Source organism: Galleria mellonella, unplaced genomic scaffold (genome assembly GCF_026898425.1).
Source record: "Galleria mellonella isolate WM207_F2 unplaced genomic scaffold, CSIRO_AGI_GalMel_v1 utg117, whole genome shotgun sequence".
In the NCBI taxonomy this organism is placed as follows: domain Eukaryota; kingdom Metazoa; phylum Arthropoda; class Insecta; order Lepidoptera; family Pyralidae; genus Galleria; species Galleria mellonella.
The window spans coordinates 8,711,112-8,734,765 of NW_026441980.1; the positions used below are offsets into that span (position 1 = coordinate 8,711,112).

Consider the following 23,654-nt stretch of genomic DNA (forward strand, 5'->3'; position numbering starts at 1 on the left):
GAAAGAATCGGTTTAAAAAAATACTATGTACTCTATGGACCGATTATGAATGACATTTACGTCATGGTGGTGCCTTCCCCTCCCCTCAGCTTCTTTCCGTCCCTGTCTGTGCTTCAATGTCTCATGTATTCGGTGTAATGTGATTTGGGAGATTTCAAGAAAAATCAGTATAATACAATTTACCTGCAATGAGGTAGCAGCGGTTAATAGTAATTTAATAACAACAACTAAATAATATGCCTTAAAGTTTTTGTCTTACAAGCTTCGACAGTTTTTGCGGGAATGCTGAACCTTAACAATGCCACCGTCGCCAATGGTACGTATTTTACACTTGATTAAATACTTTATGAGTCACTGAAATATGTAAAAACTATGTGCCTTTTTATAAGCAACATTTTCTAACATTTCTTATTAGAAAAAGTAAATAATTAAGACATTGTGGATTAAAATTAATGTCGAATATTTGGTATGAATGCATAGAAAATTATGAATGAATTCTTTTTACTACCTTATAATTGAAGTACATAAAAAAACATTTAATCAACTCCTTTATTTTAAATTATAATGACGTATTAAATATATTAACGATTATGCTAAAATTTTGTCTACACAATTTTCTAACCTGCATTTATTACATTCTCTACGAATTTTACACAGCTAAGGCTACCGACCCAGCAACTGGGTTATCAATTTCAATTTTACAAGTTGTGATCTTGTGAATGATACTTTAATACTTGCAGATTATTAATATATTATGCTTGACAATGATATCAAGGGTCATAACTTTTCATAGGAATGATAGGCTATATGTATGTAATATTATTCTTTATTTATTAGGTTATGTTTAATATTAAAACCTCTTGAGGTGTTTTCTATTTATCATGTATGTACTTTTGCTAACAGTACTTCTTTGTAATAATAATTACTTCTTGAAGTGATTTTTATTCTGTAGTAATAACCAATAACTACAATTTTATGTTTATATTGATTAAGATTTTATATCTAATAAATTTGCAATAATAAAAACATTTGTCAAAACATTGTGCAACAGAATTCTTAATTATAACCTATAAGACTACATACATACCAGTAATTGATTGTTGCTCATAACTGATGGCAAGCTTTTGTTACTTTCAATATTGTTATCATTATATGGATCATTTCCATTTACTTTGGCCTATATAGCTTTCCTTATTATTTACTTCATTAGTCTTATTGTTTTATATTAGTCTAAATATCATCTTTAATATTAATTGTAATACTTTTTTAATCCACAACTAAACCGATTTAGTTACTCTCATCAATCTGTAATAATATTATAAATGTGAAAGTGAGTTTATTTGTTACCTCTTGACACCTTACTGGTCACTATGAAAACTGATATACATATATTTTAAGAGATGGAGAAGGATGTAGGCCACTTTTTATACCAATCAGTGAACATGATCCAAACATACTGGTGAAGTTGTTGGCAACTGCTAGTTTTTAATAATTATGATAAAGATGTATAATGTTCGTACATTGCAAAGCACAAAAACAATTTTTCATGTATGGTGACTATCTTTTGGTAGAAATGTCATTTTCCATGAAAGTGATAGTTTTAGTAATATATAGCATATAAATAATCAATTATTTATTTTCATATTTTGTATATATACAATATTTATTACCATTACATTACATTAGCAGTTATTAGGAATACCAATATTGTTATAGTATGTCACATGACCAAAAATAAATAGAAAAAAATATATAAATAGAGATGTTAATAGGTATCTATTTTATTATCTGCTGTCTAATTTGTATTCATGCATAACTGCCTTAAATGAATACAAATCTCTATAGAAAAATAATGTACAATGTATAGTATTGTTGGGTATTACTAAAGAGTAAGTTTATCTATATAAACCTGTAATTTGTTATCAGGTGAATTTGAATCATTTAAAGCTTCTATAATTCAGATCAGTCATGGAAAATGTATTTTTGTAACTTGACATACTTCAATAAGCGAACCATAGTCACCTTGCTATCTCATTTATGTAAAGATAACAAATATATTGAGCAAGCAATATGCTACACCTGGGTAGATGTAAATTTTTTATGTGGGCAGATTAATCAAAAATTATGATCATGCTTTGCTGCATCTCTTGCAATGGTTTATAACTAATAATCTAATCTTGAACACAAAAAAAAAAATTAAAATGTGTAAAATTTGTCTTTTTTAAAAATCACAATTGTAATTGTACTGTAAAATTAAATAATGAATGTCATGATGTTATACATTCTACTGTCTTTTGGAATGATAGAATGCTTAGACCAGTGCATATTTGAGATTGTTTCTAGAAGGTTCCAGACATTTAAAAAGGTGCAATAGGTATATATATTTGTCTCAGGAATGTCTTTGCACATAATTGAAAGCTCTGATTAAATATTGGGATGGGCACCAGACAATTCTGGGTTGGTCATTCATTAAATATGCTAATGGCTTACATAGATATTTTAAATAGTAGACATAACAGGTACCTGTGATTTGTGTTATATTTTCATAAGTGAAAAAACTTATACTCATCCTCAGTTTCCTTATATCTTTGATAAAAGACAAGATTTTTCTACCTTTAACAATGCCATAGTACATATGGTGCCATAATGCTTATGGGAAAAGGTCATAAGTTAGGTCTTGTATTGGTACTTTTTTAACTTAAGAATTTGCATTGCAAATTCTACTAACTGGCAATAATCTCTAGAGACAATATATTATTATATATGTATTAATTTCAGACGAATATGAGGTTATCGGGGAAGCACAATGGCAAACTTTGGAGAACAGTGGAGATGAACAAATTATAAAAATCTATGGTCTAAAATATTCGAAATTACGTGGAGTTTTGTTTCATACCTTCTGCATATTACTATGTGGCCTTCCATATTTTATTTTGGCTTCTTATCCCTCCTACAACCGATTCAAATATGTAAAATGTGGTTTGAAAACGGCTGAAGAAATTTGTGGTGAGTACTTATTTATTAAACGCTTTATTCCACCAAAAATTACAGGACTTGTTGGAAGAATTTTCAATAAGTATAGTGTAGTACAAAAGGTGGTCTCATTGCTAAGCAATCTCTTCCAGACAACCTTGTAATTATAAACTTTTGCTAAGCTGGTAATTTCTTACTGAACTAACATGAATATTACTTCACTTCCATCAATAATCCATACTTTTAGAGAACTCTTTAAATAACTCATTAAGTATATTGTTTTGTATGTGGTGACAGAGTAAAAATGCAATATATCTCCACCAGGATTTTATAAGAAATGATTAGAGATACATAAGTGCAATAAAAAAATAAAACAAAATCACATACCAAACCACTTAACTGGCGACGTTATATTAGATTAATGGACATCTTATAAGGATGATTTCTTGTTCAGTCCATTTTAGTAGTGCTTAATTTTTCTACAATTTTCATAATTACAATTCCTATTATTTAATTCATTATAATTATATTGAAGAATATCTATAATTTGTCATTGATTTTTATTATTATAATTTTAGTGACGGATGCTGATGGTTTATTCAAAATAGAAAAAGTCAAAGAGATTGATCTGAACCTATCCAACCATAAAGATAACAAACTACGCTACTTTGTGTACCAGCATAGCCGTTTCATCTGGCTTCATGATCAGGGTAGCTTCATTAATGTCTTGGCTCTCAATGAGAGGATCACTATCAGTCTTTTGATGGAAAATATATCTGGTATTAATAAACGACAGCAAAATGAATTGTGAGTAATGTTTCCTAACTCATTTAATATACAATTTACCCAAGTCATTTGGCAAATAAGTATGTGGTATCCCATGTTATTCTCATCGATTTTTCAATGTTAACAAGATAAACATTAAATTCTTTTTGGCAAAGTGTGAAATTCCTTTTAAAGTGTTTAGACATTATATCTTTACTACTTAATATCTAATATATATTTTGTAGTATAGATATTTATAATTGATTTCATGTTAACTATAAATTATCTTTTTTTGTCCAGTTCCATATATGTAGAATGTCATACTGTGTGTAAAACAGTTATATACATATGTCCAAAAAATAGTATTCTCTTTTTGTTGAAAATTGGATAAAATGGCCAATATAAGAAGTAGTAACACTTGTTGCACATTATTTGTCTCGAAGTAAAATCCTATATTAAGCTACTTAGCCAGTATGGTAACAATATGCTGATATCCTTCTGTAAGTAAATTTGTGTCTAGTGTTAGAATTTTTATAGGCTGTTATTTCAAACAGCAAGTAATAACAGTATAAAGCTGTACTGTTACAAATAGAATATATATTAAAATATATTGTTTTAGAATTAAACTATATGGCACAAATTCAGTGGAAGTAGAAGTGAAGAGTTATTGGTCACTGTTCATCAACGAAGTCTTCAATCCATTTTACCTGTTCCAAGTGTTCTCCATAATTCTTTGGTCTTTAGATGAATACTACCAGTATGCGACTTGTGTTTTTATTCTATCTGCCGTATCTTGTATGTTGGCGTTGTATCAAACGAAACAGGTAATATATTTACTAATGCTATAGAAAAACATAGATGCAATGTACCTGTAGAATTGAAATCTGATAATTTTAATAAAACTTAAATTCCAATAGGTATTATTGACAACTCTTGTGTTTAATTAGCTGTACCATTACCACTTGAGTAATGAAATACATTTTATTGACAACACCTATAAATTAAAAAAAAAAAACACATTTAGGTATTTTGCTCCTACTGCTCCAGCTATAGATAATAAAAAATTGGCTGGAAAGTACATTTTGCACACTTTTTTTTTCAAGTTTTTAATTTGCAATGTATATTTGTTTGTTGAGTCAAATCTTGCAAACTCAATTAAAAGTATTAAAACCATTTCCGTCTCTTCAACTTTGCTGAATTTTTGCATACTCCTAGTTACAATACAATATGCAAAACTCAATATAGTAATATTTTGAAAGTGGCTGTAGCCACAGTATGGCCATTATATTATAAATGTCTGTTTTTTCTTTATTTTAATTCAATGTTGTATATGTATAGCGAAGATTGGGGCACTTATGTTGATAGGTATCTTAATATAGTAATAATTTAAGAGGCCTTTAGCGTAATGAACTACTTAAACAATTTATAGATGAGCATCAACTTGCACCGCATGGCTGGATCCACGAGCGCATTCACTGTGACAGTTGTGCGACCGTCACGAAGCGGGCGCGAGGAGTGCGTAGTTAGTGCCAGCCGGCTTGTACCGGGCGACGTGCTGGTGCTGCCCCCTGATGGCTGCGTAATGCCCTGTGATGCTATGTTGCTAACTGGAACCTGTATAGTTAACGAGAGCATGCTCACTGGTGAGCAATTTTTATGTTTTTACTAATCTTGTATTATTAATATCGTCAAGTCGTAGAATACTGACGGATATGTATATGTAATATTTGTCAGATTAGTCCGTCAGTATTCTACGACTATGACGATATAATAACATATTGAGTCCCTGCATATACGCCAAGCGTTGAGTCAAGATTGTTTTGCGATTAACATCCAGTAAAATAAATCGATACAAGGATTATTCTGTATGGCATAAAAGTTGCAGGTTCAAATTCCGCACAATTCGAAATTTTCACATTATAATTATTCAAATATGTTTTTTCATATTTTGATTATGTCATTAACAGATGCATATTATCTTAATAAAAATATATTAAACATATTATCCCTGTCTCATTTTCCAAATGGGTGCTTTTACAATTTTCATCATGACATGGCAAGGAGACACTTTTCCTGTACATTATCCATGATATCAGTATGACATTATTGTCAATTGTGTCTTTATGCAATTCCATACATTTTGCCATCCTATTGTATAGAGTCATAGAAAAAATATCTCTGATCGTGACAATGAAATAATTTTTTGCTAGAATAAATTATAATAAAGCGCTCCTTATGTTTGTTAACGTTGTTTACTAACATCAGGAAATTAATCAGTAATTTTAATTAAGTCTAATTTGCATATTTCATACATAAGAGACCTATTTGAGCAAACTACTAGGCAACAACTCTATAGTAATAGATTTGTGACCTAGTATGTTCTATTATATTAATGTAGTAATAAAATGTTTCCAGACATTTAGGCAGCTGATCCAAAAGTTATTTGTATTTTATACACTAAGATAAACATACAATGTTGTAAGCAGTTTGATACTAAATATTAATCATCACTATAATAGGTGAGAGTGTACCAGTAATGAAGGGCCCCCCATGCATTTCCCCCGAAGTATACTCAACAGACGCACACAAAAGGCATACACTTTTTGCTGGCACTCATGTTATACAAACAAGATTTTATGGCAACAATCAGGTAAGGTTTAAAAGTTTATGATTCATTTTGCTGTAAAGTTTTTTTATAAAACGATGGTATTAACTTTCTACTATATTTATAACTGGTCGCCAATTTTTGTTAATGGCCAATGTTAAATTTATAATATTTTAAATAAATATTTATGGTTAATAACTATTGTATTAAGTAATGTCCGACATGATATAATTTAGTTTAAAATTCCACAAACCTGTAATTAGTTATAGAATTGTAAATCTGATTATTGTTTAGCTGCATAATTCCAGTAATAGAATATATTTATTTTAAACAGATTTTTTACCAGTTCCATAAGAAACACTCAAATCAAGTCATCGTTAGCAAACACGAATTTTACTAATACCTTTGATTCTAGGTCTTGGCTAAAGTTGTACGAACCGGCTTTAATACTGCTAAAGGAGAATTGATTAAAAGTATACTATTTCCAAAGAGATTTGGATTTCAGTTCTACAAAGATGCTGTTAAATTTGTCATTTTCATGTTCTGTATAGCCGCAATAGGAATGGCATATTCAATTTGGCTCTATATATTAAGAGGCGTAAGTTTCTTTTTTTTTCAGAAATAGTTAAGTCTCAATCTAGTATAAATATTATATAGTTTTTAAATGGTTGTCTTCAAATATTCCATAATGCCGTGTGTTTTTTGTATTGTATTTTTAATTCAGCAGTAAATGTGTATTTTTTGTTATAGAGTCATGCAGGCACGATAATCCTACGTACTTTAGATATCATTACCATTGTGGTACCACCAGCTTTACCTGCTGCTATGACAGCCGGTATTGTATACAGTCAACAGCGACTGCGTAAAAATAAGATATTTTGTGTGTCCCCACCCCGGATTATTATTTGTGGAAAATTGCAAGTAATGTGCTTTGATAAGGTATGTAATGTTTTCATTGGTATACAAATTACAAAACCAAAAACTTAATACGGTCATTTTAATCATCACAAATGGTCATATTACAGACCAGAAAGACCAGCAGAAATGTTCTTACGAAATTTACAAAAATATTACTTATACAATTGGGATTTCATGTTTACATCAAATGATAAATTCTACTCAAGTCTCTACTATAAATGTGTATTTCTTTTATTTTAATGTGGGTTACTTGGACATATTTTTGTATGAGAATGTAGATCAAATTTTTATATATTTCTTTAAAATCAAAATCCTTTCATAAAAGTCATTTCGTCTGTATTTAATAATTTAAAATTCAACTTGTATTTTAGACTGGAACCCTTACTGAAGATGGTTTGGATTTTTACTCGGTTATACCAACACAATCCAGTGACAAATTCGGAAAGTGTGTAGTGGATGTTAATTTGTTGCCAGTAAAGAGTCCTATGATGCAAGCATTAGCCTCTTGCCATTCACTCACTAGTATACAGGGACAGCTTAAAGGCGATCCATTGGATTTGAAAATGTTTGAATTCACTCAATGGGTATGTGCTAATAATATAGTATAAAAAGATTTTACATGTTTTTCATGGAAAGTAACGAGATAGTACAATCAATGTACACATTAGAGTTTTAAATATATCCTTATCTATATGGAATGTGAAGTATCTCTTTGATTTTGCTCATGGTTTAATTGATAAGTCTATTATATTTCCTGTTATTCCTGTCTACAGCTAATTGTAGATAATGCCATATGGTGTTAAATCTGCTTTGTACATTGTTTAGGTTTATTGACGTTCAATAAATAAATGTTTAACACTGAGCCAGTCTAATTGTTCGAAGTGAATCTTTTAAAGTGAAGGCACATTTTGATGATCGCCTCTTGAATTTTTGCCTAAAATAATGAAGTGATTCAAAACTAAAAAAAAAAAAAAAAAAAACAGTATATCATGGAATCTGAAATTTATAAATTTTATATGTATGTTAATTTATTTGACATCATCAATTTTATTAATGTTTATAAATATTAATTCAGTTATTTCATCCGAATGATTCACATACGCTATGACGAATGTTTGATATTCCATTGTGATTTCATCATAGTAACGTCACATGATTATAACATGGGAAGTTGTTAGTATCGGCGTAGGTATTATTAGTATTGCCCTTACGAAATGTAAATTAGTTTAAACAAACACATGTTAAAAAAATCGAAAGGTATCTCAAAACGTACTACCTGGACCGATACTTTGACAACGCTACAAACCAGTATTTATCTTTTATATTGTCACAGCAAACAATTTTGTCGTTATATTGACATTCTTATGTACATAAATTATGTGCGTCATGTGTCGGCGCTTATGATGATGAATTTACCTTATCTTGACAGGTACTCGAGGAGCCGGGTCCTGAGAACACTAGATATGACAATTTAACGCCGGCGATAGTTAAACCTGCTGCTACGTATGAAGGAAACCTGCAAGATTTAGAAAATTATGATCCCTTTACTATGGAAATACCATACGAAGTAATTATTACACTTTACCAAAAAAAATTTTATTGAAAGTAATTAACGCAAAATTTTTCTGAAAGTAACGCAAAGCTAAACCTTACGTATTTTTACTAGATTCATTTATTTGATGTTAATGCTCTAAAAATTTTGTAAAAGACAAACATTAAAATAAGTCCATCATTCACCTCCTTTAAAATCACTTGTATAGACACATGCTACATAAATATTATTTTATTACTACAGTATTGTGTGATATGAGCAAACAGAAAACAATTTTATTTCAATGTTTATCTAAAAACACTAGCATATTTTAGCAGAAGGTCCTTCTATTATTCTATCCTTCTAATATGACCTGATTTGGTACATTTTTGGTCAGGGGTAAGGCTCTTTCAGCCATTTTAGTCTGAGCTTTTTTTCTTTATTTATTTTAAGATTCCATACTATTAGTATTTTATTGTACACATTTATATTTTTTTAGATCGGTTTATTACGAAGATTTCATTTCTCATCATCTCAACAGTCAATGGGAGTTATTGCTAGAGTACTTGGTCAGCCTCAAATGGTGTATTTTGTTAAAGGCGCCCCGGAAAAGGTACTTATTGTTTCAAAGTATTCATGTAATAATGTATTATCTGTTTACCTAATAACATATATCTTTAGAACTTGCCCATTGTCCACTATATAGAAATGTTAGAATGAGTATTATTTATTAATTATGACTCAAGTTATGTGGTTACTTATTTTGTTTTTAAATAAATATTCTCACAATTATAACTTAAATAAAATATAAGAGATATACAAATAGAAGTATTGTTTATCAACAATACTTCTATTTGTTTTGCTTCTGTTATTATTCTTTTGTATTTATATTACAATACATAGATATTAAAAGCACAATTTAAGGTTGCAGGTATGTGCAATCAAAATTCTCTCCCAGAAAACTTCAGTTCAGTCCTCAATGAATATACGTCAAACGGCTTCCGAGTTATTGGATTGGCTTACAAGAAACTTGACCGCAAGATGAAATGGGTTGATGCACAAAGAATTAAGAGGGAAACACTTGAGTGTGACATGACATTTTTAGGCTTTCTAGTCATGCAAAATAGCCTAAAGCCGGAAACCACTCAGGTTATTAAAGAGCTGCACGAAGCAAACATGAGACAGATCATGGTCACAGGTACATATATTTATTTTCTTTGAACAGTTTTACAAAAGAGGAGATTCTCCATACAAATTATTTTTAGTGTGTGTGTGTCTACTTATTATTTTAATAACTTTATAAGAATGAAATTCAGCAATTTGTCTTTTTTTGTTGTATCATTGATTGATAGGTGTTTACTTCTATAAAGGCTTCATATTTTTTGTCAAGTTTGTAGTTTGTTTTATGGGATTAAAATATTTATAACTAGCTTTTTGCCCACTACTTTGGCACACACGTGGATTTCAATAGTAGAAAAACTAATGAAATAGACTACTTCTAGATGGCGTAAAATATTTTGCAGTTTTTAAATTAGACCTTCAGAAACACAACTGTAACTGCATTTAATTTGGTGCTGTTTTTGCATCATGCTGGAACAAATATACAGGCAGATAGATAACATTTATAAAATGATTATTTTGACTTCTATTGTCCTTATTAAAATCCGTTATAACAATTTTTATTAAACATCTCCAATGTACAGACATCCTCTACTTAAAATTCTGTTATAAGAGTAAAATTAATTTTATTTAATATATATTCTAGGTGATAATATAATGACAGCAATGTCAGTGGCACGTGGGTGTTTCATGGTGCAACCACACCAAAAACTGGTCCTGATAACGGTTGACCATCAGCAAGTAGACGATTCAAGGCCTCACCTTTGTATGGAAGTGAGTGTATTTTTATAAGTATTTATTCATTGTCATACCGATTTTTTTTTGGGTGATGATAGAATGGTATCCTCGCCTGCATTGTCGGTATATGCTGGCGGGGTACCAATGAGAGATGATCTAATCTGAAAATAAATACATGTCAATTGGTGACCCATCGTCACGAATTCAAAATATAACAATAGTTTCCAGGGAGAACCGTGTGAAGGTCGACCTGATAGGGTATATTGTTAGCAATAGCTAACCCATTACTAACAATCGCTTTTCCCTCCTGTCATACCGGATGAGTCACAAATGTTGTGATTGGTATACTAAACTAAACCCAGTAATAGTATTCGTAAACCTAAACAACCTGTACGACGTTGGCTAAGTAAGAAAAATTGTTCAATTGAATGAATCCTCGTTAGTTTTTAAATCCATTAATCTTTTGCATTACTATGTCCATGGTCTTTGCTTACATCTAATTGAAAATGTGAGTACAGTATTTACACAGATTTCAATCCGTCTTAATTTATTTATGGATCTAATTAAATAAACAAGAAGTCAATTTCCGTATCACTGCAAGTTATAAATGTAGTAATAATTTTTACATGTTGTAGGTAGTGGGTGAAGGTGGACCGCCTAAATTGTCGATCGATTCGTATGTGCTGGCTTTAGAAGGAAAAACGTGGTCAGTAATTCGTACGCATTATCCAGAACTGATGCCTGTAGTATTGAGTAAAGGTAATAAAAATTACGGTATATTATTTATCACGAATATAAAAGCTTTTATATTTGAGTGACTTGTCATGTCCAAAAGCATTTTGTTTACATTACTCGTTAAAATTAAAAAGCTATATCACTATTATTCGTCGCGTATAAGAAGGTAGTTTTGTTAATTTGTTCAATGAGGTCATTCTATTGCTATTTCATAATATTTCTATTGAATTCTCTTTCAATGTCCTAAAGTGCGGCAACGTTGCAATTATCTGTCTATTAGCAAAAACATTTGAAGTATTTTCAATGATTCTGATTAATTATTTAAAAGGTACTCTGCTAGCACACTAAAATATTAATTACACAATAATATTCTTATTTAGCGGTCTTTGAAAATTTTGATTGAAAAAAAAAATAAATGAAAAATAATTGAAACGAAATATGAAGTACAGTTTGAGAAAATCTATGAAGAATATAAAAGTATTATGACATTCGAATCATCTATCACCACCGTCATCATAATCTTCCTACCCGTATCCCAATTATTATTGTTGCGTAATATGTCTTTCTCTTCCATTTTTCTCTATTAGCAGTCATTTCCGCATTCACTCCCATTCTGGTTATATCGTCTTGCACACAGTTCGACCATATTTTTTAAGTTTTCCTCTGCCTTTATAGCTATCCACATTCATATTCAATACCTTTCTTAAAACATGCTCCTCATCGCTGTGCTCATAAGTAGATGTCATTACTTAACAGGACAGACAATTTGTCCTATTCTATCATTGGCGCTACTTTCACACTTTCTTTAATATACTTCTTTTTAATTTCATCCATTCTTGTTACACCACACATCCATCTCAACATTTGCATCTCAACTACATGCAGTCGCGATTTAATATACACTATAGGTAATACAATATACGTGTTCAAATTTATTTCGCATCGTCACAGATAGAATAAATGCTTTTCATTGAGAATGATAATTTCCAAATAACACCTAGTATTGATGTTATTGCGTATTGTGACTATTATTAATTAATAAAAATTAAGTTGCCATCCTCAATTTTTCTTGTAACACATTACATTTCCATTTAAGGAATGGTGTTCGGTCGATTCGGTCCTGACCAAAAGACACAATTAGTGACGGCTCTGCAGGGTGAAGGGCTCATAGTGGGAATGTGCGGCGACGGTGCCAATGACTGCGGCGCTCTCAAAGCTGCACACGTTGGCATATCGCTTTCGGAAGCTGACGCATCAGGTAATTTTACATAAGCTCAAAATTGGGGCACAATATAATTATCCCCTCTCTCCAATATATATAATAAACTTTATACAAAATATTTAGGAATCATAGTTCTCAAGAAATAGAGTAAAACATCTGTATTTTTTTTATGTAGCTTTCGGCGACACTTTTGGCGTCTAATTTTTTTCACCCCTTTAGCGTCGTAAATGCTGTGAACAAATTTACAAATAATTTTTTCTAGAACCTTATTCCTTTAATTCTATTATATGGTGTTACTTTTATATATTTCATGGCCATTCATGTTAATATTGATGTTGATATTATTTCAGTGGCGGCTCCGTTTACTTCTCGCGTGCAGAATATTGGGTGCGTGAAATTGCTCGCCCTGGAAGGCCGTTGTGCATTGAGCACTTCTTTCGCTATATTCAAATACATGGCTCTCTATTCTTTAATACAATTTATTTCTATCCTCATTCTTTACAATGTAAGTATTATATTTTATTACTTTAAATTAACATATTAATAACACATAATCTTGTAGTCCATTAAAACCGATTCTGATAAAACACCAGTTTTTAAGTCTGGCTAAAAGTTATTCCTTCATTCATATCTTTATGGTTACGACATAAACAGACTGACAATTATAATATATGAATAAATTTTATTACGGTACCATTATCATATCAGCTGTTAACTCTCCGCTGTTTGGTATAGGCCTTCCTCCATTGGAAGATTGGCAGTAGTTGCCACACTTGGCGGGCGGGTTGACAAACGCAGTTAGGTTTTGGTGATATTTAAAGAGGGACACTGCTGCACATTTCTCGGCTGTTAAATTCTCTTAGTCGCCTCTTACGACACCAACGGAAAAGAAATGATTGTTACGGTATATTAACAGTAAATTATGATTAATTATGCGACCTCTTTCCTTTGTAATGTCTTGCTATTATATGATCGTAAATTTTTATGAAATTTTGAGTTATATGAAATTATTACTAATTTAAATGTTTCGTAAGAAAAAGAGCAGCTGCTTTTTTATATTCTATCCAAAATTGAACGGATAATACGCGGTAACCTTTGACGTTGATAAAATACTTTTGTTCCTATTATACGAGTATAATTTTACCACATTACGAACTCGCTAAACTCGCATTAAGAAACGCACATGCTTCGCAATAATGGAACACGATTAGGACTTAGGAAAAGTTTTTGTAGTGTATTCAATTTTACGTGTTTCTATTTCCGTCCCCTATATTATTATGTTTAGTTGGTTGTTTTATAACTGAATTATTGCAGTTTAAAGAAAGTTTTCTAGGACTTATTATTATTACACTTACCTGCATTTGTCGCAATTATAACGTCGTTAAATTGCGTTGCAATTATCTGTCAATTTTCAAAAACATTTTTTTTATACAACTTAGAATGGCAAACAAGCTAACGGCCCACCTGATGGAAAGTGGTAACCGTCGCCTATAGACATCAGCAGTATCATGAACATAACAGAGTATACTGTTTCACTCATGACACTCCTCATGCGTTGCCATTCTTAAGGAATAAGGTATTATGCCTTTGTGCCTTGCAAATTAACTGCCATATCCCACTCTTCAAACCTAAACACAGCCATGCAAATATAACTGCCTCCCTATGGTAAATAATTTATCAATATTTTTGATAGATTATTTAAAAAAGTGCTCGGTAGCTAACTAAAATATTAATTATAGAATAATTCCCTTTTCACAACAATAAACCTACTTTAGCTATTGAAATGTCTTTTTCTTTTGCGCTGAATTCTGAATTTGATAGAAAGTAACAGAATATCCTACTAAACTGAAGTATATTTATAGAAGGTTTTAGTATTAATGAATAAGAAAGATGGATAAGCGTTGCTAGGAAAGTTGTTAAATCGTTGTGTTTGTTTGGTGCGGTGTGCAGTTCTACTCGATCCTGGGCAACAACCAATTCCTGTACATCGACCTGGTGCTGACGACGCTGCTGGCGCTGTCGCTGGGCCGCGCGGCGCCAGGCCCGGTGCTGACGCGGCGCTCGCCGCCTGCCTCACTGGTCGCGCTCGCCGGCGTGCTGCCGCTCACGCTGCAGGTGGCACTCGTACTGCTACTGCAACTCGCCGCGCTCTACCTACTCTACGAGCAGCCCTGGTACGTTCATTTTCAACGTGTTTCTTTGATCCTCTTGAAGGATATAAATTGACACGAGGAAAGTCGAGAAATGAATATAAGAATTATTTAATAGTAATAGAGTATGCTTAAAAAAAGTAAAACAAAACAAAAATAGTCAGATGCTAAAACTATATATATAAAAAGGTATAGCAGATCTGATGATTGAAATATTTTAATAATTTAACCGTGCACATATATTATTTTACATAAACTTGATGGTAACTTCCTTTATAGAAAGATACGATCAAATTGATGGGATATTCTCAGTTTAGGATAACTTTATCCTACAATAATATAATCTAATTCTATTTACTTACATGAGCTTTACTTTGGTTATACATTGTTCTTTTTAAAAACATTGAGGATATCTCATGACATCAGTAAACTTAAATTTTTCAGGTTCAAGCCGGTAGAAGGTGCTGCTGATGTGGAAGTAATACTTTGCTGGGAGAACACAGTCATATTCATAATCTCATCCTTCCAGTATTTGATAATGGCATGTGTGTACGCGAAAGGTTGGCCCTTCCGACAACCCTTCTGTGCCAACTGTAAGTATTGCTTTCATATTTAATAGACATTGTCCTACCTGTATATATTTATTTGCTTCGAAATATATTAATATAATAGGTCTACAATATAAAAGTTGATAGCGACGCTATCTTGTAGCCAGTTATATAATGTGGAAATATTCTCTGTGCAGAGTCGCCCCACAACTCTTGAAATAAACTCCAATAAATCTATATTGGAATTGAAACGTTACACATTTTCAAAATGCAATACTAGTGACATAACGGTTCAATACTCTTCTGATAGATGCATATTAGTGCAACTTGACAATGCAAACTATTGAATACCGATCTTAATTTTAACTTAGTTTCTAATTGTTATTTCATGAGTGCAGTACAAAATTGTCATTGGCATTAGACTGGATTGAAATCGATATTAGTTTCAGGAGTAGGCCTGTAGATATATCTATCTGTATTTAAACAAAAAGGATGAAGTATTGGAAGCCTTACATATTTATTAATATGACGGAATTATATTTCGAAATGATGACGTATAAAAGTGGATAATACACCTCTTGCATTCTCTGCTTTCATAACTTGCACACACTTGTTCCGAAGTTGGACTTTTTCACAAATAATAAGTTTTAGAGAATCAATAATTTTTATATATATTATGACCTTTGTGCACAGATTACATGGTGGTGACATTAATTACACAAGCTGTATTTGTGGTGGTGCTATTGCTTTGCCCGTGGCATTGGCTTGCTGACTTCATGGAAGTTGAAGTTATGAATATTGATGACCATGAACAAACAATATTCCGTATATACTTGTTTTTAATGCCAATTCTGCATCTAATTCTGGCAATCGCTATCGAGGTAAGTATTTTTGTGGTGATAAATTTATTAAAAACTTTAAAATGCCTAATTTTCTTTTCTTCAATATTTGTCAAAGTTCAATAGAGTCGAAGACGTTTCGAAATGCTTTATTACATTAATGTTTAAATCTATTATCATAATTGGTTTAGGGTACTATAAATTCAGTATGTTGTAGAATCATTCTTTTTTTACATAAAATTGATTAATCATCTTGTCTATTGATATGCCAATTGATAGAAAATCGTAGAAGGATGTCGTAGAACTGCTATGAACATAATAATATGTATTATGAAATAGCAATAGAATGACATCATTAATAAATAAATATCAAATGTACATCTTTATTCGCGACGTATAATAGTAACAAGGTTATTTAATTTGAACGGGTAATGTAAACATAATGTTACGTTCAGGAAATCTCGATTTTTATCAACTTATAGGTTAAAGTTTAAAGGGATATCATGGTTTTTTATGAAATGAAATGAAATGAAATTTATTGCGATGAATGTGGTAAGTTTAGATAACATTATACATTTTGTGTAACCATGACATTCAGCCAGCTTGGCATGCAACATTTTATATGTATTATTAATAATCAGTTGTTTAAATAATATAATTGATTTGTGAAGTGTTAGGTTTTCTTGTAGATTATTTCGATCGCGGTAAACAAAAACACAACAATGTAGTTTTAATTATAGATATTGAAAAAGTCACTACATTTTCAATACATATAATATGATGAATGAATGTAAAATACAAATAATTTTTAATCAATATAAATTAATTTTAATCAAATATTTACTCGCGTATAATAGCTATTTCACTTTTGATTGTCAACTAATTGGCATCATCCAAAAATAAAAGTATTGGCAAAGCAAGACATTTTTTTGTTTGTGTTTTGCTTGTAAAGATGTCTCATTCTTTTAAAATAATTAATGATGTCATATCTATTACAACTGCAGGTACTATCCTTAATCTATGGTAGGAATCCTACTAATCATGTGTTCAATTCATCCAACAAATCCAAGGGAGGGCGAGGGATGGGCACCAGCGTCCCTCTTAAAACATCTCTAAGGCCTGACTGTAGGATAATTAAAGGCTGATATGATGATGATGATGTATTCAATTAATTCAATATAGTTTTTGGTAAAAATAATACTTTTTTCAAATATGTGTGTTTAATATTATAATCGTTTCGACAGGCAACGTTTTCCGACACGGAGAAGTTCAGTTCTATATTCCGTGTGATGCGGCGCCGGTGCTCTGGCAAGGAAGATGCCGATGATCAATGCCAACCCTGGGTGCAACCGTCCCTACTAACTACACCTGTCGATACCCGCACACCGGCACTTATCTGCTGACCGACACAACTCTATAGCCATTTCTGTAAGCGATGGTGGAAATACGTATCATGAGTGCATTTACCTTCATATAGGCTAAGGATATGCTGAGATTTAAGCGGCGCATTTTGCACTTAGAGGTAGAGTCGATTTTGTAACAGTAACAAATATAGAGATGTGTATGTTTTAATGTAGACATGAAATTACAGACGCATGACAACTGTGCTCTGCCACCCATTATAGTAATGACACATATTACTGAAAAGTAAATGTAGTACAACTTAATATTTATAGACTTGTGTGGAATTGCTGGAACAATAGATTCCAATGCTAGATATTCTTGGGATCATCACATTTTTTTTTTTTTTTTACTTTAAATCAGTGATAATTAAAAGACAATGAGCGGGCTAATGTGTTGTTTGCGTACTGCAAATATATTATGCCATTTATTTGCATTACATAATACACTCATAGCCTACGAGTATATCAACTGTCATGTCCTACTGACTCTGTATTATGTTATGTTACATCATCTGCCTCAGCATATTATTAGCCTTATTGTTGAAGGTACAGTTTACAAGGTGTTCAGTGAGCTTTACATTTGTAAGTAATTACCAATCTATGTATAAATATCAATTAAACAAATGCATTAATAAATAAATATCAAATGCACATCTTTATTCGCGACGTATAATAGTATATATAGATAGGCTGATTGTAATTTTATCCATATAGAGCACTCACACGAATTCCAAGTTCACCTCACGCCTTGCAAACTGTAACCAGAGTGGTGACGACTCAAAGGACTCCAGTGACAAATAAATAATTTCCATTATCTAGTGTTGGAGTTAAACACAAAATGTTTACAAGTAGTGATAAGATCAGTAGGTACTAACATACAGTTCCAATTTGTAATTTTACTCGCTCTTGCACAATATATGGATCGTAGGTTTTCCGCATAACGATGATGATATAGACGATTATTTTTTATTTCATGTAAAATTTTAAAACAGAAAAGTTAGTATTTGTTTGATATAATTAAACAGTTTCTCTTCATCTCTCAAATATTTAAAATAGTCCATCGCCCATTGGTTTATAGGTTCTAATGAAATGTCTTTTTATTATAAAATATTGCACTTACAAGCTTTTAGGTTCTCAAATATAATTTTTTAATACTACATTTTTCATTCAGCATTGCTATATCGTCGTAATGTATCGTTACGTGGAACGTGTCAATGATGTGACGAGGCTGTGATATGTAAATCGACACATCTACGCCATCGATGTACCAAAAACCTAAGACGTATAGTTAAAAACTTAAAAAGAGGGCATGAAGTATATTATAATTAGTAACAGTTTTACGAGTAGCTTTTGTACAGGTATATACGTCTTAGATTTTTTGTAAGGATATTGATGATCTTCGGCCCAGTAATTAATTAAGCATGCACTACGCTGTTTTCTCTTCAGACAGTTGCCATCAATATATTTTTTTATTAAATCAAAAATTCTTTATTAGAGCGAATGGCGTAGTACATAATTATGTTATAGTGTTATGTGTCATGCAGTTTCAGTGCTATTTTGTTTTAAAAGTAGTTCCGTCTGTGATCACTGAAAATTACTATAGCCAATTATTACATATTTTGTAGTAAAAGTTTTATCGAGTTCTCAACTTTCAGTGTTTGGATAAAACTTTAGGTTATGTAAAAAATAATATTGATAATAGAAACTAATTAAATTACAATTTAGCATGCAGAATTGAGTTGATTCATATATAATGAACTCTTCTCTAAAATGTCGTCTATACATTAATCAACTCGAATATAAGACTATAAAGTCCACATGCTATAAGCATGTCTATTGCGTGCTTTAAAAAAACATGTATTAATTTTATCAATACATAGTAGTAAGATAATAAATATACTTCCCAACTGGTTACCTTGATTATAAATAAATATTTTATATTTATATGTAATAGATAAAATTGTTTAGTAAATCAGACTTCCTTTAAACTATGGAATATTAGTACTTAGATAAATAATTGCTGTAAGTAATGTCCTACTTTACTGTAAATAAATGCATAAAAATTAGACATTTTATATGGTTAGATTATGAATTGAAAAATATTTAGAATTATTGTAATTATACAGTTTATTTATCCGTATTTAGTTTAGCTTATATTCACGTCATTATTACAAAAATTATGTAAATGATCTAGTAATGTGTGAATGTGTTACTTATCTAGTTATTATATTTCTATTGAATAACTAATAACAATATAAATTAATTAAAAATAATTATGGATTTAGATATATCGGGTTGAATGATTTTAGTTCGATTTTTGCTACATGAAAGATACTCTCCATTTTCTTCTTCCACGCATCATCTGATTGATTTAATATTTTGTCTTTCCGTACTAATGATAAAAAACCATGTGAACAATCTGATATATGAATATCACAATGTACTATTACCCCAATAGCATTCATCTTGTGTATACTTCAGTGCACTGACACAAGGCTCAGATATTATACCTCTTGTTAAGATATTACACAATACTACATAGTACTATATATACAACTAATATCAAAATTGTATCGGAACGATGACTAATAGAAGTTATGTAAAAATAATGATAGAAGAGGTTTTAATACGAACAACAGAAGCCAAAACAATAATTATTAGAAATGTTGTGTGTCTGTATGTTTGTTACGATATATATAAATACAACTTCACTAAATTAAATACGTTTTCAGTTTTATGAAGTTCTAAATAAAAACTGGTCTGTATTTTTTTTGCTATGCATCTAGATGTGGTATATTTCATTGGTTTTTCTACTTCTGAATTCCGCATACGAAATAACTGGCAAAAAAGCTACTAATAATTTGTTATGATAGGCAAATAATTTGACTGCTTATCTGATAAAAAACGGTGACCATCGCCTATAGGTACACATGAACAAAACCATGGACGTCACAGATTACACTGTGATGCCCATGACTTCTCATGTGTTCATCATCATCAATGATCTCCATACATTCTGGGGTGAGGGTTGGTGGAGACCTCAGGGAATTCCCCTTTACCTCGGCTTTGACTCCGGAGTCAACTACTCCCGGGTCTCTGGATCTAAGCGCACTCCAATATCTCGGTGTGGCGTGGTCCATTATGAGTTGCCTCAATTGAATTCAGTTTAACGATTTAGAACCCTACTTACTATTTGCACCGACACAAAAGCCAACATTTTGCATGGAGTGTACAGAGAAGATGTAAAAATGCCTAACACAAAGGACTCGCAATCATTGATCCCAAATTGCTATAAAGAAAATGTGTATTAAAACATAAACAAATCCGCGTGTAGATATAATGTGTTCTGTGTAAAAATACGCAAAATTCATGCAATAATAATGGTGCAATATGAAATACTTCGTGTTTACTCCTATAACATTTTTATATGTATTTTTATTTATATATTTCATGTCAAACTTTATTAGATGTAAAATACATTTCCATAATATTGTCCATCATACAGACTGCAAAGACGTGGAAAATGTTTCCGATTTTCCATAACATATCAATATTTAGTAAGGTCTATTTCCCTTAATAATCTTGTACTTAATTTTTTTTTTTTTTTATTGCCTGCTTACTAGAAAAATTAACACTGGATATTCACAGTTCTTCAAGTTTTCTGGTACTTAGAGGAAATAATAAAAAATAGCTCGCTTATTAATTGATCGATTCGAATGTAACCTTTTATTTAGACCTTGGCAAAGGAAAAAGCCTCATGTGTTGAAAGCTTTAATTTGAACTCTAGGTTGATCGCATGCAGTGATTGCTATGTTAAATTTTGATATATGTTATTTGGAAAGTAAACAAGCTGACTCACTATATTTATTTTGACTCTTATAATTATAGCAAAATAGAGAGCGAAATTAGTAGTATGCTTGTAGATGTCCTATTAAAGAAATTTATCATTTTTGCTAAAGAAATATGATTGTGGTAAAATTTGAGCCAAAACTAAAAACAGCACGTCCACCTTTCGAGTTAATAAGGGAGGCCCTTTATTTGTCGATTCTTGATCCATTTCTTTGGGAAAAATGTTCTAGACGTTTAGATGAGTGATGTTGTTTATTTCAATTAAAGCAATTGGATAAATTGTTGATTAATTTGGTTTTGATGTAACGTCAAAGGTCTGAAACATATTTTTCGAATAAACTTTTCTATTACGTCATTAATTCTTGACAACTTTAGAGCATTCAACAAATAAAATTATATTCGAGAAACGAATAATGGCACACTATTAATTTCACAAAAAATTCTACTATCTGTTATGGTGAGCAATAATAAAAGTATCGTTAATGGTTGAAAATTAACCTATATTTGTATGATCAGTTTATTTCGTCTGCCGTCACATAAAGCACGTAATTTTTATACACTTCTACGTATGTTCTTTCTTAATTTTTAATATTTATCTATTAATAGACTCCCTGTGACCTGTCTTTCTACAAAGTTGCTTTAAAATGAACTGTGAGAATTAAGTCTTAATATTGTTGTATGCTCTAAAGTAGTCTGATGTTGCGAAAATATGTAGAAAATATTCCGTCAATACGATGGTGTCGGAAATTACTTTTATCATAATATTGTATAAAATATATGATAAACCGAAACAAATGCTAATAAATTTATAAAAATACCTACTTTGTTACCACAAGTATTAAATAAACACAGATGGCTCCCGATAATTAGAATCTTAAGCTTTTTATCGATAGATTCAGCCTAACATTATCGACAAAACTGTAAATACCAAAGTTTGTTACCTAATGTTCCTGGTTGTGTTTTATTTACTTAATTATACACTTACTAATATAATAAAATAGACTATGTCTATACATGAGGGATATTTAAATAAAAATATGAGAGGTCTTACTAAGAGTAATAGAAGGCATTTTTTATTTGCCTTTCTGTTTGATGTATGTTTTATCGTGATATGCCATCGAGAAGTAGTATATTTCGTTGGTTTACCTGCTTCTGAAATCCATGCATACAAAGTAGCGGGCAAAAATCTAGTTTAAAATATAAATTTTAAATATATTACTACTATATATATAAAAGTGCTTTTTTTTTTGTTGAACTTAATTCGATATGTAGTTATATTAAGTTTATTTAAATGTTGATACCTATAATAGTGTGAACTTTAGTTTCATTATCACTTTGTGGTACTTACACTTGGGACTTATATTGTTACTTAGAATATTGCAACAAACAACACGCTTTATAGCATTCCTATTTTATTAAGTTAGTAAATAGCTATTTGGTGCTTGTTTGTATTATTATTTGTTTGGTGTTCTTTGCTGACAGTAATACTAAAAGGTTTGTTATTGATTGTACCTATAAATAATATTTTACATAGTAGAAAAAAATAGTCATCAATTACTAAAATAATCACTGACGATGGCCACGCCTTGTAGTTTATACATTGTAATAATAATATTAAAATTCCTATTGTTAGTTTAGCAGTGTGTGCTGTGCTATTGGTTTATAAAAATAAACTCAGATTACAATGTAAAATAATAATAATTGGTATTAAAGTTATAATTTTCATAGAAAATTATAACTTTAATACCAATTATTATCAATGCTGTAACTAAAAAAATGCTTATATAGTAACTTTTGTGAATGTATCATTAAAAAAAATGATACCGTCATATATGTACAATGATGATACTATGGCAAATAATAAAATTTAAGAAACAAAATTTTTGAGAAATGTACTTATTCTCTTTTTGAACGTGTTCTGTTTTGAACTGCATTATTGTGGTTATATATAATGTATTCACTAGTAAATGTTTTACAGGTGAAATTATTCTTTTCACGAATGTGTGGAGAGTTATAAGCTAGTTACTAGTGGACACATAGTTTCAGGGCTACATTTATTATGTATTCGTATGTGTTTATATTTATTTAATATTTTTGAAACTTGTTACTATTTTCGCGCCCCAAATGGAAATCATGATAATGTAGTTCGATATACGTATGAAGTTTTACTAACATTGTGACATTTTAGATGGATGTGACAAGGAAATAAACTGTTTAAATAATACAAACTGGTCTTTGTATTTTTTGTTTATTCTAATC

At 30.8% G+C, this 23,654-nt stretch overlaps 1 protein-coding gene across 1 annotated transcript; it reads left to right on the plus strand.

The window, feature by feature from the left end:
- Positions 1 to 77: 77 nt before the first annotated feature.
- LOC113511577 (polyamine-transporting ATPase 13A3-like) lies at positions 78 to 23,626 on the plus strand. The gene is made up of 20 exons (XM_026895209.3): positions 78 to 316; positions 2,779 to 3,006; positions 3,552 to 3,780; positions 4,358 to 4,562; positions 5,168 to 5,381; positions 6,258 to 6,388; positions 6,759 to 6,941; positions 7,094 to 7,282; positions 7,633 to 7,845; positions 8,691 to 8,828; positions 9,292 to 9,405; positions 9,717 to 9,990; positions 10,558 to 10,685; positions 11,285 to 11,408; positions 12,481 to 12,642; positions 12,957 to 13,111; positions 14,557 to 14,780; positions 15,201 to 15,349; positions 15,998 to 16,185; positions 17,388 to 23,626. Exons 1-20 carry the CDS (start codon positions 283 to 285, stop codon positions 17,544 to 17,546), a joined length of 3,441 nt encoding a protein of 1,146 aa, XP_026751010.2. The 5' UTR covers positions 78 to 282; the 3' UTR covers positions 17,547 to 23,626.
- Positions 23,627 to 23,654: the final 28 nt, after the last annotated feature.

Bases quoted from the DNA above. Each gene is read 5' to 3' on its own strand.
- LOC113511577 (XM_026895209.3), top strand. From the start codon at position 283: ATGCTGAACCTTAACAATGCCACCGTCGCCAATG. The intron at 4,563-5,167 runs GTAATATATTTA...AACAATTTATAG, and splicing joins CGTTGTATCAAACGAAACAG to ATGAGCATCAACTTGCACCG. The intron at 14,781-15,200 runs GTACGTTCATTT...TAAATTTTTCAG, and splicing joins CTACTCTACGAGCAGCCCTG to GTTCAAGCCGGTAGAAGGTG.